Source organism: Dryobates pubescens, chromosome 4 (genome assembly GCF_014839835.1).
Source record: "Dryobates pubescens isolate bDryPub1 chromosome 4, bDryPub1.pri, whole genome shotgun sequence".
Classification (NCBI taxonomy): Eukaryota; Metazoa; Chordata; class Aves; order Piciformes; family Picidae; genus Dryobates; species Dryobates pubescens.
The window spans coordinates 42,558,885-42,573,741 of record NC_071615.1 but is presented as its reverse complement, the minus strand read 5'-3'; the positions used below and the strand labels follow the sequence as shown (position 1 = coordinate 42,573,741).

At 40.8% G+C, this 14,857-nt stretch overlaps 1 protein-coding gene across 2 annotated transcripts in view; it reads right to left on the bottom strand.

Moving 5' to 3' along the window:
* PALS2 (protein associated with LIN7 2, MAGUK p55 family member) overlaps nucleotides 1-14,857 on the bottom strand; it is a 58,548-nt gene that overhangs the window by 14,794 nt on the left and 28,897 nt on the right. Inside the window, exons 2-3 of one of the 2 annotated variants that reach the window (XM_054161187.1) lie at nucleotides 11,260-11,381; nucleotides 5,625-5,777 (exon numbers count right to left, since the gene is read on the bottom strand). In XM_054161187.1, the coding sequence (XP_054017162.1) occupies nucleotides 5,625-5,777; nucleotides 11,260-11,376 (270 nt within the window). In that variant the 5' untranslated portion in view covers nucleotides 11,377-11,381. The remainder of the gene's footprint in view (nucleotides 1-5,624; nucleotides 5,778-11,259; nucleotides 11,382-14,857) is intronic. The other variant, XM_054161188.1, reaches the window with a different exon arrangement.

Here is a 14,857-nt window from a genome sequence, read left to right as displayed (position 1 = left end):
GAATAGAATAGAATAGAATAGAATAGAATAGAATAGAATAGAATAGAATAGAATAGAATAGAATAGAATAGAATAGAATAGAATAGAATAGAATAGAATAGAATAGAATAGAATAGAATAGAATAGAATAGAACAGAACAGAACAGAACAGAACAGAACAGAACAGAACAGAACAGAACAGAACAGAACAGAACAACAGACCGGAAGATGGAAGTTCTGTGTCAGACATTATGGCCTCTTTGTGTAAGATACTGTCATGAAGTAATACATAATCTCAGAACATATTAACTGCTTTACAGTACTTTTTTGTGGCTGTACTTATTAGGTTAAAAAAAACCCAAAACAACAAAAAAAAACCAGCAAAAAAAAGAAAGTAATTAAAAATTCAGTAAGCAAAGGAAAAAAACCAAACATCCAAGGCTCTCTACAGTGCCAAAGCCAAGTTAAAAAAGAAAAAGGTTTCCTGGAAAATAAAAGTTGTCAGCAGCATCTATATGAAGCACTGCCTGCCCCCTATGGGAACTAGCTCCCAAACTGTGATCCAATAGAACCATTACATTACAAACTGGTGGCTGGGGTGGGAGGGCAATACAAAAGAGTAGAACAATGGTAGGGTCTTGCATTCAGGACTCCTTTCCTAATACTTCAGGACTCAGAAGTACTTAAAATAGTTCTGTTCCTCTTTCATGGGCCAAATATGATAATGCTGTTTATGTGTTAGAACTTAATAAATGGACTGAAGGCCTCTGAAGCACATATGAAAAGACAATCATTTCAGATCTCAGAGAAATCAGGGAGGCTGATAAGGAGGTATGAATAAGGAGCAGATGTTGGTCAGTTAGAGGGTAGAAGGGCTCTGCAGAGGGACCTCGACCGACTGGACAGATGGGCGGAGTCTAATGGCATGGCATTTAACAAGTCCAAGTGCCGGGTGCTGCACTTTGGCCACAGCAACCCCATGCAGAGCTACAGGCTGGGGTCAGAGTGGCTGGAGAGCTCCCAAACAGAGAAGGACCTGGGGGTGCTGATTGACAGCTGCCTAAACACAAGCCAACAGTGTGCCCAGGTTGCCAAGAGGGCCAATGGCATCCTGGCCTGCATTAGGAATAGTGTGGCCAGCAGGAGAAGGGAAGTCATTGTGCCCCTGTACTCTGCACTGGTTACACCACACCTTGAGTATTGTGTCCAGTTCTGGGCCCCTCAGTTTAAGAAGGACATCGAGACACTTGAGCGTGTCCAGAGAAGGGCAACAAGGCTGGGGAGAGGCCTTGAGCACAGCCCTATGAGGAGAGGCTGAGGGAGCTGGGATTGTTTAGCCTGGAGAAACGGAGGCTCAGGGGCGACCTCATTGCTCGCTACAACTACCTGAAAGGTGGTTGTAGCCAGGAAGGGGTTGGTCTCTTCTCCCAGGCAACCAGCACCAGGACAAGGGGACACAGTCTTAAGCTGCGCCAGGGGAGGTTTAGACTCGAGGTGAGGAGAAAGTTCTTCACCAAGCGAGTCATTCATCATTAGAATGTGCTGCCCAGGGAGGCAGTGGAGTCACCATCCCTGGAGGTGTTCAAGGGGAGATTGGACGTGGCACTTGGTGCCATGGTCTAGTCATGAGGTCTGTGGAGACAGGTTGAACTCGATGATCTTTGAGGTCTCTTCCAACCTTGGTGATACTGTGATACTGTAATATGTGAGAAAAATAACCCTATAAATTCAGATCTGTCTAGGACATAACTTCAGATCATTTTTCTCAATGAAGCATTTCAAAGATATGATTAGCCATTATAAAGCTAACTCTCAGAAAAAATATTGGCAGCTTTTCAGATTAAGTATTTTATTGCCAGCAGAATCTACTCTTCAGGATGAATGGCTTGCATAATTCTTGGAAAGGTGAAAGTAATGGAACAAGCTCTTCCATAAGCAGCAGAAGTGATTCTTCTGCTTGCTTAACCACACCGACAGTGCGATACTTTCAACTCCTTCCTCTTCTCTCAAGGCAACCTCTCTTACCACTCTCTCCTGCTCTCCAGCTACAGTCTGGTAAGGCCTGCTCTAACCTCTAAGCAGTGGGAGTGCCAGCTGGCTCCTCCATACACACTGGTCTGATGGCCACCCATCAACCCTGTGAAATTCAGAAGAATTTAGTATCTTAGGCACTTTGACCTCTGAGAAGTTCAGTTAAAACTAAAATGCATAAAAGGTTAAATGGAAGAATAAGAAGAAAGGAATGAAAGGAAAAATGAAAGAAGGGAGGGAGCAGACAGTCAAACATAGCAGTATAACCAAGCATGCTCCTGTACTCCAGAAGTCAGTCTCTCCCCAGGGCTCTTCTATAAAAGTGTTTAAAGGGAATGTAGGTCTGTAATTTCAGCAGTACACGATACAGGCAGTAAGGTATTGCACTGGATGCCACATGTGACACTTGTATGGCAAGGCAGCTTACAAATGTAAGAGGACACCATAATAAAGTGGCACCATTCATCTGTAACCTGCAGAATCAACTTCCTAAGCAGTTACACAATGAAGCCCATGAAACTTTAAAGAGTCACATCAAGGTAGCTTGTTTACACGTTTACTGACCTGGAGAAAGGATGCACATTACAGTTTCTATAATTGCAAATTACATTGTATTTTGCCTTTGATTCTTCCTGCAGAATCTGGAACATGCATCTTTGCACCATAAGAGGCACAAAGGACAGCACATTTTTGTTGAGTATTTACGTACTTTTCTGTTTTCTTTTCAGAAAGAGACATACAGCCTCCGCCAGCCTTAGAAAGGCTGCCCAACAGTATAGTGAAAGAGGCAGTGTGCAGCTGTGTTCATAGTATGCAATAATCATGAGATGAATTTTTAAACTGAGTTCCAAGGAAAAGTCAACAAACTAAGCCACTAAGTCTGATGTTGACACTAAACAAATTAATTACTTCCACAAAGAACAGAACGCTTGAACAAAATAGATCATGGGAAAGCATCCACAAGCTTTAATAAAGGGAAGTCATCCTTCTCAAATCTAGTTAAGTAGAAAGAGGCCCCAAACAAAGCTACTATATGATAAGCAGTAAGGCTCTCAAGTGGATGAAAATATTGGTTAAGAGCAAAATTGGGGCCAGGAATTATTAGTTTCCAAAATTCATGCCGCCAGAGGATTCAACCCAGACTGCAAGAGAAAACACAACCCTAGTTTAACATAGTAACTGACAGACTCAGAAGTGGTATCTCAGAGGTGTCAACAGTATGAAACCAACCCAAAACCTCAAACCCTCTTTATGTTTACTGAGCCCAGAGGTACCTCTTCTTTCCTGAGAGGACAGTCAAACACTGGAATGATTGATGCCCAAAGCCTATCAGTGTTCAACAGCATTTGGACATTGCCCCTAATAACATACTTGAATTTTTGATCAGCCTGAAACGGTCAGGCAGTTGGGTTACATGATTGTTGTAGTTCCAACCAAACTATTTTATTCACCAGCTATAGTAGGAGTTTTTAATACTAGGAATTTTTAAATAATGAGTAGGAGGTGCCATGAAAATTATTACACCACCTCAAAAGTCCATGCTGCTGTGAATGACTCTGGGAAGCTGTCTGCAGCTTTGCTTCCTCTTTATTTATTTGACACAGACAGGCACATACACAATGAAGCCTCTCAAATCAAGAGTAGAGAGGGAAAACATGACTAAGAAAAACTGTTCACTTTCTCCCTATACAAGAACAAGGAAATATTAAGTGACACTGACAGGAGACAGTCTCAAAACCAGAACAGCTTAGTCTCCGCTCTGATGGTGGATGCTGTGAATGCCAGAGCTTCACACAGGATCAAAGAACAACTGAACAAGCTGATGGAAGAAAACACCACCACAGATGGATGATACTACTTCACACCGAGAAACCTGAGCAACAGATCACTAAATCTTCACAGAACATTTTGGAAAGTATCGATTTTGGCTGGTCCTAGCCTAACAGCCTTCATTAGATGCCTACTGCTGGCAACAGAGAAGGCAAACAGAAGATACACTTGCTAAATGGATCTTTAATGTACAATCAGGAAGCACTGACAAAAGATTAGAGTGAAATTGTGAAGTTAACATAGCACACATGTAATTTCAAGTCTGGTCTCTATAAACCAATAAAAACCATACAAAAATACCACAAATAATGGCATTTTTGTTCACCAGCTACTTTGGAACGTCCAAATTAAATGTTGCTTAAGCCTGAATAACTAACACCAACATCACTTTGTGCCTCACACAAATATTGGCTATTTACCCTAATTGAATTTCTTATTTGATCTCTGTCTCTTCCAGGCCATTTCCAGTCTTCACCACAAAAAGTCTTTGCCCAGGTGGCCTCTGGTCTTTGTCATCTGTCTCCAGAGAGAGAACTGACACGGTGCATTTCAAAGTCAGTCTACTCCAGCACTCCACTTCCTGAATCCTTTTTGACTTTTGATTCATTCCTTTTGACTAGTCAGCTCTACTTTATCTAACATAATGGCTTTTTGTCAGGTCTGTCACTGCACCAGCTGGCCCCCAATTCCAGTCTTTTTGCGTTGTAACCACCAGTTCCTCCAAACTCATCCTCTCTTTTTCCAGTACCAATTTCTGCTAAGGGATCACAGACTGATTTGCAGGTTTACACTACCAGTAAGTCTCCAAATCACAGCCTTTGAGGCCCTTCTGAACAAGTAAGAGCACACAGGAGGCCAACGTACTGCTCTTCAGAAGAGTCAGAGGAGCTGTCAGCGCTCAAAATAGCTACTACCTCAAAAGCTGAACTTTTAAAGCACTCCCTTCTCCAACAGGCCACAACACAGCTTGATAGCATTCCCAGTGTTTATCTATATTGAACAGTAATGCACCCCACTGCTATGTCTGTAAAATGTTTAACTGAAAACTTAGGAAATAAAGTGTATGTAAACTCAGATAACTAAAAAAACTGTCTAGGACCCTACACCTGCCAAAAGAGGCACATCTATACTAGGGGAAAAGGTTTCATTACGTTCTACAGAGCTAAGTACTACGTCATCTGAAGCCTGCCTAGCAAATCCAGAATCTACAAAGGATTTACAAAGCCTAATCTTCAAGGGTTGGTACAGAAGCCAGTAATAGAATTGTAGCAGTATGGCAAAACATCTGCTTTTGACAAGCATCTGTCAAAACTTCACTGAAGCAGAGCAACAGTGAGTGGCACAAAGTCTCAACTTAAGCTGCAGTGCAGACAACATGATAGATCATGTTCCTTCGCTCTGCAAACTTACACAGGAGTATGAATGCCAACAGCTGAACTGCAATGCAGAATGGTTCAGTATCAGGCACTGGACCACCTGCAAATTCTAAGGATGAAGACTTCATTAAATTGCTACAGCAACTTCAGTCATAAAAGAATTAAACATTTGTCCAAGAATCTCCAGTGTATTTTAATACAGTAAGTAAACATATTCTTGAGGTGGAATGAAAGAATAGAATCATGCTCATTTAACACCCCACATGGCTTCTGTTTTACCTTTCATTTGGAGTAAAGTCCTACATAATCATGTTTGCTATAGTTCAAGTTTTGTTTCATTTTTACTTCCAGATCCATGCGTGGACACTGATACAATTAAGTTGGTAATGTACAGTAAAAAGGTGGCACCTGAAAATGAGGCTCCTTGAGTATTCCAACCAATTCTGCAATATTTTCATCTTTATTTACTAAGGGACTGATGTCTTCGAGAATTTCATTCACCAGCTCCAGGTTGTTGTCACTGACAGCCTCAAGTTTAGAATCTTCCAGTCGCTCGTGAGCCTGTAAGATTAAATAGATGAGACTGTACCTGTAAAGAAGCTTCAAGTAGTTCCAATTTATAAATCTTTTACATAACTTCTCAGTGCAGCCTTTAGCAGGAAAGCCTGAACAATTACATATGGTATAATCTGTACTGCTTAAAACTGCTGAAGGATTTTGCATGCTTAACTACATGACTCCAAAAACTTCATAGGCAGCACTGTCAGAAATGTTTGTATGCCCTTATTCCCTGTAACATCTGTGTTACAGATACCAAACAGTCCTCTCTGAAGAGTATGGGGCCTCAGATCCATTCTGCTTCAGAGCCAAGTACAAGTACACCTTCTAGAAGGACAAAAAGGAACTATGAGATCTGCTCAGAACAAAGTCTGCAAAAGGAGCATTTACTCCAGGGTCCTCCTACTCAACATCAAACCAGCAAATTCTAAAGGGAAGTCTGCATAACTAAGGGAAATGCAGAAAGGCAGCTAGTGGGATCCTGGGCTACAGTAAGAAGAGTGTTGCCAGCAGGTTGAGCTCTACTCAACACTGGTGAGGCAACACCCGAGTACTGTGCATGGTTCTGGACATACTTGAGAGAGTCCAGTTAATGGCCATGAAGATGATGAAAGGACTGGAGCAGATATATCTCTCCTATGAGGAAAGGCAGAGAGAGCTGGAACTCTTCAGTCTTGAGAAGACAAGCCTCAGGGAGCATCTCACAATGAAGGGATGGTGCAAACAGGACAGTCAGGCTCTTTTCAGTGGTGCCCAGTGACACAACAGGATGCAATGGGCACAAATGAAGCCCAGGAGGCTCTATCTAACATAAAGAAACTCTTTTTCCACTGTGAAGGTGACTGAGCACTGGCTCAGTATGCCCTAAGAGGTTGGAGTCTCCCTCCCTGAACATATGCGAAAGCTGTCTGGACATGGTCATGGACAACCATATCCAGGGGGCCCTGCTTTTGTAGGGGGCTGGACCAGATGCCTTTCTGAGGTGCCTTCCAAACTCCATCATTCTGTGATAATCCCTTTCTAGGCCTACTGCTGCAGACAGAATTCTTTCTTAAACACTGTGAATGCTCAAAGCTCCAACTTTTCAATGAATTTAAGTAGCAACAGAAACATCTCATAAATCCAAAAGCCTAGCTTATTACAGGTAGTGCTGCATCATAAATGAGGGAACAAGAGGAGGCCAAAAATAACAGAATCTCAAAGCATTCAATTAAGAGTTATTTACAGCACCATAATAACAAGAAGTTCCAAAAAAGAACAATTGCTTTGGCACATAAAAACACAACAAATAACAAATATCTTTGGAGTCATCTATGTATACTTTCCATCTATACCATTTGAAGGTGTGTGCACACATCTATTTTCTTCTTAGTGCTTTAAAACAGATATTAGAAGAAAATTTTACAAAAGCCAGAAAACTTTGTTTCCTGAAATCCTCTGAACATTACCATTCCAGTTCATGTCTATTAAATGGCATTTCTGCAGGACTGCTGATCAAAGACTGGAAAGGCTAACTCAGCACAGACAAAGACATTTTAAACATTCCCCAACACCAACACATACAAACCATGATTTCAAAGTCACAGGAAGCTGGCACCTACACACATTCTCCTTGATAAGGGAATGCTATGTTGTATATAATACATACAGTAAAGAATATTCTTCTTTTGAAGTTTACTTCTTGTGCAGCATGTAAAAACACAAATCTATTTCTAAACATGCTTCAACTCCACAATCTTTGTAAGACTAGAGAATACAGGTTACCTTCTTTCTCATTCATTTTCCTTTACAACACTACCACCAACACAGGGCATAATCTAAATACAAATATCCTCATCCTTCACCTCAAAAATTAAGGCCATGTATACATACTGAGGAACCAAAAGTTTATCAGTCAACAGCCTCTGATCCTGTAATAATTTAAGGAGTAGCAGGATATGGAACAGTATGAATATTTAGGAGAAGGCTGTAGGCTATGCTGTAATACTGAAATGTGACTGCAGAAAAGAAGATACAGTTTTGAGGTTCAAAAGAATAGTTAACAATTCAGGAGAAGAGAATCTTGATAAAACAGTTCAGTAGCAAAACTGAGCAAGACTCATGTATGTTCCAAATTCAGCTGGTTTCAAAACAAGCACAGCAATTCTAAAGGCTTGACAGGATTGAACATAAACCTCAGCACAAGAAGGACACAAAGCTGTTGGAATGAGTCCTGAGAAGGACCACAAAAAATTATCAAAGGACTGAATACCTCTCCTGTGAAGAAAGGCAGAAGATTTGCAGTTGTTCATCTTAGGAAAGACCTTACTGTTGCATTTCAGTACTTAAATGGGGCCTGTAAGGATGATGGGGACAGACTTTTCAGCAGGAGCTGACGCAACAGGATACAGGGTAATGTTTCTGAACTAAGAGCCTAGCTATAAGGAAGTGGGGGTTTTGTGATGATGATGATGAAGATGGTGAAACACTGGAACACATTGCCCAGAGAGGTGGCAGAAGACCCCTGGAAACATTCAACATCTGGTTGGATGGGATTCTGACTAACCTGAACTATATAACCTGAACTAGTTAAAGATGGTCCCTGCTCACTGCAGGGGCATCGGAATGGATGACCTTTAAAGGTCTCTTTCATCCCAAACCACTCTATTCTTCTATAAATATCAGTAAAGGACAGGAAAACAGATCTTACACTGATAACAGTTACTTCCCCTTTCCCTTACCACCTACTGAAGAATGAAAAGGTACAGCAGAAGAACCCTGCTCCTACCTCAATGCCTTTACTCTAGAAAGAAATAGTGTGAAATGAAGTTAACCCAAAGATTAGCCAAACTCTGCATTGCAAAATATTATAAACTATGTTTATTGCTTTATTTTTTTAAGGACTGAAAAGAAAAGAATAAGTCTGCCCATGGTAGAGTTCCTTAAATTTCTTTTTGTCCTTTGTGGGGATACCTCACATAAGGTTTCATTTTAATAGCCAACTAATAAAGAAAAATGGAAAAGTTTTTATGTTCCCAACCTGGTCTGAAACGAATCTGCTTAAAGAATCTGACTGTCTCAGGGTTCTAAGAACTGCCTATTCTGTTAAACCTACCTCCTCTAACAGAAAACCAAGTTTCATCTATTTTTTACAGACAAATGGATAGAGATGAACTATATATAGTTCCTGAAATGTGGTGTTGTTTTGACCTTGCCCTTATTTAGCTCTGCTGGTTAGGGCAGTTTTTGGGTTTAATTCCACAATAATTACCAAAGGAAACGAGTGCAGTCATGCCATATGAACACAATTAAAGCCTTTCAGCATTCTAGATAATGCAAGTTTATAGTTAAGAATCTGTCTCCATTACAAGCATTTTTTTACATCTGCTAGTCATTAAATTTCACATAATTGTAATTGGCCATTAAAGCCCAAATTCTTGAGAAGGAAAAAAAAGAAAATGCTTTGCAATGAACATTTTCTACATGATAAATATTAAAGATGACCTATGCAGCAGATACTGAAGCTGGAAACAATTCTAAGTAAGAAAATGCTTTTACTTGTCTAGTGAAGTTTAGTACACAAGTCATGGACAGTAGCATTGAGTGCACCCTCAGCAGGTTTGCTGATGACACCAAGCTATGTGGTACAGCAGACACGCTGGAAGGAAGGGAGGCCATGCAGGGGGACCTTGACAAGCTGGAGAGGTGAGCCCAAGCCAACCTCATGAAGTTCAACAAGATCAAGTGCAAGGTCCTGCATCTGGGTCAGGGTAATCCCTAGCACTGATATAGGCTGGGCAGGGACTGGCTTGAGAGCAGCCCTGAAGAAAAGGACTTGGGGGTGCTGGTGGATGAGAAGCTCAACATGAGACACCAGTGTGCACTTTCTGCCCAGAAAGTCAATCACATCCTGGGATGCATCAAGAGAAGCAGAGCCAGCAGGTCAAGCAAGGTGATTCTCCCCCTCTACTCAGCTCTGGTGAGACCCCACCTAGAGTACTGTGTCCAGTTCTGGAGCCCCTATTACAGGAAGGATCTGGACATGCTGGAACATGTCCAGAGAACGGCCACAAAGATGATCAGAGGGCTAGAACACCCCTCCTATGAGAACAGGCTAAGAGACTTGGGGCTATTCAGTCTAGAGAGGAGAAGGCTTTGAGGAGACCTTATTGTGGCCTTCCGGTAGCTTAAGTGGGCCTACAAGAAAGCTGGGGAGGGACTTTTTAGGATGTTGGGTAGTCATAGGACTAGGAGGAATGGAGCAAAACTAGAAGTGGGTAGATTCAGATTGGATGTTAGGAAGAAGTTCTTCACCTTGAGGGTGGCAAGACACTGGAACAGGTTGCCCAGGGAGGTGGTAGAAGCCCCATCCCTGGAAGTTTCTAAGGCCAGACTGGATGTGGCTCTCAGCAACCTGATCTAGTGTGAGGTGTCCCTGGCAATGGCAGGGGGGTTGGAACTAGATGACCCTTGAGGTCCCTTCCATCCCTGACAATTATACAATTCTATGATTCTAAGTTTCTCCCTCTGAAATCAGCTCATTAACAGAGGAGACATTTCCATTATTTCCAAGTTTATTGTTATGCAATGCCTTCTACTTACAGTGATTTCTTTTTAACAGCTAAACAGAAGTAAATTCTTATATGAATTCTTAAGAAGTTTTTCTTTCCAGATTTTCATACTGAGCAAAATCCCTGCACAACAAGCATTTCATGCCTGCCCAGAGGGCATTGCTTTCATATGTCTATTCATATTAAAGAGACAGCTACATTGAAGTGAACTGGTTTTTCCTCATGAAAAGTCCAAATTCATGAAGTAAGAATAAGAAGGAGCATAAGTAGTACGCAATATTGACTACATCTCCTACTGGTAAGATCAGCTACAGGGTCCAAAGATTTTTTTTTTAATAAATATCATCATACATACTTTTAAAGGAAGATTACTATCTATAAATCAAGTATTCTCACAATGCAAGACCAAAACTAAGGACAGCTTGTGTCTCAGAGCATTACTGACACCCAGGAAAGGGCATGAAGGAAAGATTTCCCTGGGCTGATCAGAAGGCTGTTTTGAGCCAAGAACAAAAGGAAAGCTTGTTTACACTGTGGGAGAATGAAGGTTATTGCTCTCACTTTTCATCTTTGGCAAAAATACTAAAAGTCAGAAGGCATATGGGTTTTGCACACAACAGTGGTCATGAGACCATATTAAAACTAACTGCTTCTAATTTCAACTATTTTGACATTTTCTTTATAAACAATGTTACCACACCATTTCTGGAGTCTCTGAATTTTTCTTCTTCCCCTAGAATCTTACATGTAACAATAAACCAACATGCACAGAAATTACATTATACCAAATCTTTACCACCAAGAACTCCGTCAAGTCTTTTAATAAGATATACATACAAGCCATTGTTAACACTTCAATCCATACTCAGTGTTCACACAGTAATTTAAGAGTCTAAATGCTTCCAGATTCTGCTCAGAGCAGCAAGTTTAAATACCTTAGCAAGTGATCTTACAATAGGGTTTTCCATAATTCCTTTCAGAAAAATGAGGTCTATTTCTTCGGCGCCTGTCGATGTCGGCAGATCAGTAAGGTTGTCCAGGACCTGCTGCATGGCTGCTGACAAAACAAAACCAAAAGGTAAGTACTGACCAAAAGAGGCTTTGCATAAATATCAAAAGCTCTGGTAAACACCACAATCTTAGAGATGTTCAGCAGTCAACTACATCTACCGAGAGTAAGTTGACAGAATGGAAAACTAATTTTTTTGTTTGTTGGAAAAGTGGAAATAAAGAATTCATCCAAACCCTTACCACCACAACCAGCTTAACTCCAGGCCTAGCACATTCCATTCAAGATTCATGACTACTACCTACAGACTGAAAAAAACAAGGAAATATAAACTATGTCTAAGGTATGCATAGTTTCCAAATACAATAAAAGCAACTTATTCAAGACTCTTCATTTAATCTCTTCCAGAGAAAGTATTCAGCCCTCATACATACACCAACCAAATACAATCTCTACAGCTCTCGGATAGGCAGATGTCATTGCTTTTACAACAAACACAGAATTCCAAAACTATTACTTGTAACCAAAAATTTGCTTCCAAAGCACCTCTTGCCTGGATGACACTTGAGTCCATCCCCAGCAGACCTTTACTACCGGTTCTGACTCACTGCACTCCAACACTAAGTGTGGATGGTGCAGATGTTTACACAACCTGGCACCACAACACAGTGCAATTGGAAGCATATCCTACAGTATGAAATATATCATGCCTGCCCAGTATTCTCAGTGGAGATTTTCCTGGCTGTTACAGACTCACAAAGAGAACTGCAGCAACTTGGGTGACGGTGAACAATGCTCTCAATGACTCAAGGAAAAGAGTCAGAAAATCCCATCATCCCAGCTGTCTTGTCCCACGAAGTCATTGAGGTGAGTGATGAGAATTTGTTTCATAACTGTGTGCTTCAACTCTCCCATTTAAGATAAAGTGGAAAAAAACCAGATTTTTATTTTAGACAGCAGGTTCACGTACTTGCACATCTGGGCATGTGTGCAGCAGCTCTTAGCTAGGATTACATCAGCTAGCCCCAAGCTTGCAGGGATGAACACATGCCATCTTAGGCCGAGTGCAAAAGGGAGAAAATTATAGAAACAGAGAATCACCAAGGTTGGAAAAGACCTCAAAGATCAAGTCCAACCTGTCACCCAAGACCTCATGACTACTAGACCATGGCAACAAGTGCACATCCAATCCCCTCTTGAACACCTCCAGGGATGGTGACTCCACCACCTTCCTGGGCAGTCCATTCCAATGGCAAATCACTCTCTCTGTGAAGAACTTTCTCCTCACCTCCAGCCTAAACTTCCTCTGGCGCAGCTTGAGACTGTGTCCTCTTGTTCTGGTGCTGGTTGCCTGGGAGAAGAGACCAACCCCCTCCTGGCTACAACCATCCTTCAGGTAGTTGTAGAGAGCAATGAGGTCACCCCTGAGCCTCCTCTTCTCCAGGCTAAACAATCCCAGCTCCTTCAGCCTCTCCTCGTAGGCCTTGCACTCAAGACTTCTCTTATGATGTCCTTCACAAGGTAAATGGTCATTCTTTCCTTGTTTTCCAACATATGACTAAAGAGTCTTATTTCATCCTATTATCTTAGTAGTGATTAGCCTACACTGTTCTTGGGTTTAACTGTATGCTTTTAAACTCCTATAGAATTGTGTGTGCATGTTTACATACACAAGGATACTAAAATCTGCTGAGATGCCCAACAAGCCCAAAAGCATCAGAAACAACCATTGTGTATTGCAGTACTCCACACGCTGCACAGCAGCATTTATCAAGAGAATTAGAAAGCCTCTATGCCCCTTCTCCCACACAGGAATTTACCCTTGACTTTCCTCACTGCTTTATAATGAAACCTATTATGAAACACTGCGCAGCAGCAGAACAAACAGCATTTCTCAACACCTACTTACAAATTTCAATTCTTTCTAGACAACTCCACCCCAAGGAAAAAAAAAATAATTAAAATCTAGTCAAGTGGCATTTTCAACACTTAAATCATCCTCTGTGCCACATTTTAACTACAGTAGTTCATGTCAAAAGATTGCAGTTTTAAAGAGTATGCTTTAACCAGTCTTGTTTGCAAAAAGTGAATCTTCTGTGAAACCTCAAGTAGGAGAGAAAGTGACACTTACTTTATGCTTTCAGATCTTGAAGCAGAATTATTCCTACTTTATAACAAAGTACTGTCAGCAATCACACATTCTGCAAAGTCACCAAATCAACCTGTAAACAGTCCACATCTCCTTCAGACTAGGCATGTCCTATATCTCAACCAGTTCAGCTACAGAGACACCTGCCTCGTTTCATGTTTTCTCAGTTCCCAGTTACAGATTCATGACTCAATGCAGTTATGCAAGCTATACTATTTGCAGAAGCAGACAGATGTTTCCAGGTGCTGCATGAATACTGCCAGTGTTATAATAATAAGCTTTCTTTACATTGTAATGGTTATGCAAACTGATTTTAAGAGACTTCAGACTACCATATTTGTTCTTATAAATAACCTGAGTTAAAATACAAAGCTTCCTGCAGGTCAAAGCATACATCTCAACTACCAGTTGCAATTCCAGCACTTGGTGCTGACAGAGGTGTGCATAATAAAGACATTCCTCATATATCTCCATGTTAATAAGCCTAGCTTAGAATAAAATTATTAGATCAGATTAAAAAATAAAATCCCTATGTAAAAACTTTATCACCAAGGAGAAACTGTTAAGAACAATGTCAAACTTCACAAGAATGACTGTCAAGCTTTGTGCAGCTAGATAGGGTATTTTCATATGAGTGTTTTTATTAAGTAAGGTTTCACAAACTCTAGCATCCAAACTGCTTAAGCATGTTTTAGTAAGTTTAGCAAGTTTATTCTGGGAAAGCAGTGAACACCTTTATTAACATGCAGAGCTCAAAGAAATTCACAAAAGCAGATTTGCATCCCAGGTGATCAAACCCAAACCCAGCTCTTTTCAGAAATCATTTTCCTATTTCATCTGATGGTTGCCTCCTCTCACAGCACAGCCATCACAGCATGTTTTCTTGGCTATAGTGTTGCCTTGATATTAGAATTAAAAACAAATATGCAAGTATATGTAAATTGGGATACACCTTTATTCACCCTGGATTGTTTGTGTTTGAACACAATGTGGGTCACTGTTGCCTCGGTGTAGCTAGTTCCTCATCTTGAAAGGGGTATCTTTCTAAGTAGTTGAATAAAGAGATAACACTGTTAAGTACCCCTTTATTTAACTTGCTACAAGGTTAAGTAAAATATTTTTAGCACAAGAGAAAGCTTTGAGAAGCTTTGACAAAGTCTTTGCACCTGTTACCAAACACAAAGTAACTAGAAACTCAAGCAACGTTTATATGCTTCACCATGTTTTACTGCTTTACATTCCCCTGGCAAAAACCCTCAGGACATGGCAAAAACCTCATCAAGAGCATCTTCCAATAGGAATGATGTCAGTTGGTTTTATTTAAAAAGAATAGACATCAACACATGGGTACTTCTTGTAACAGACTAGACTAAAC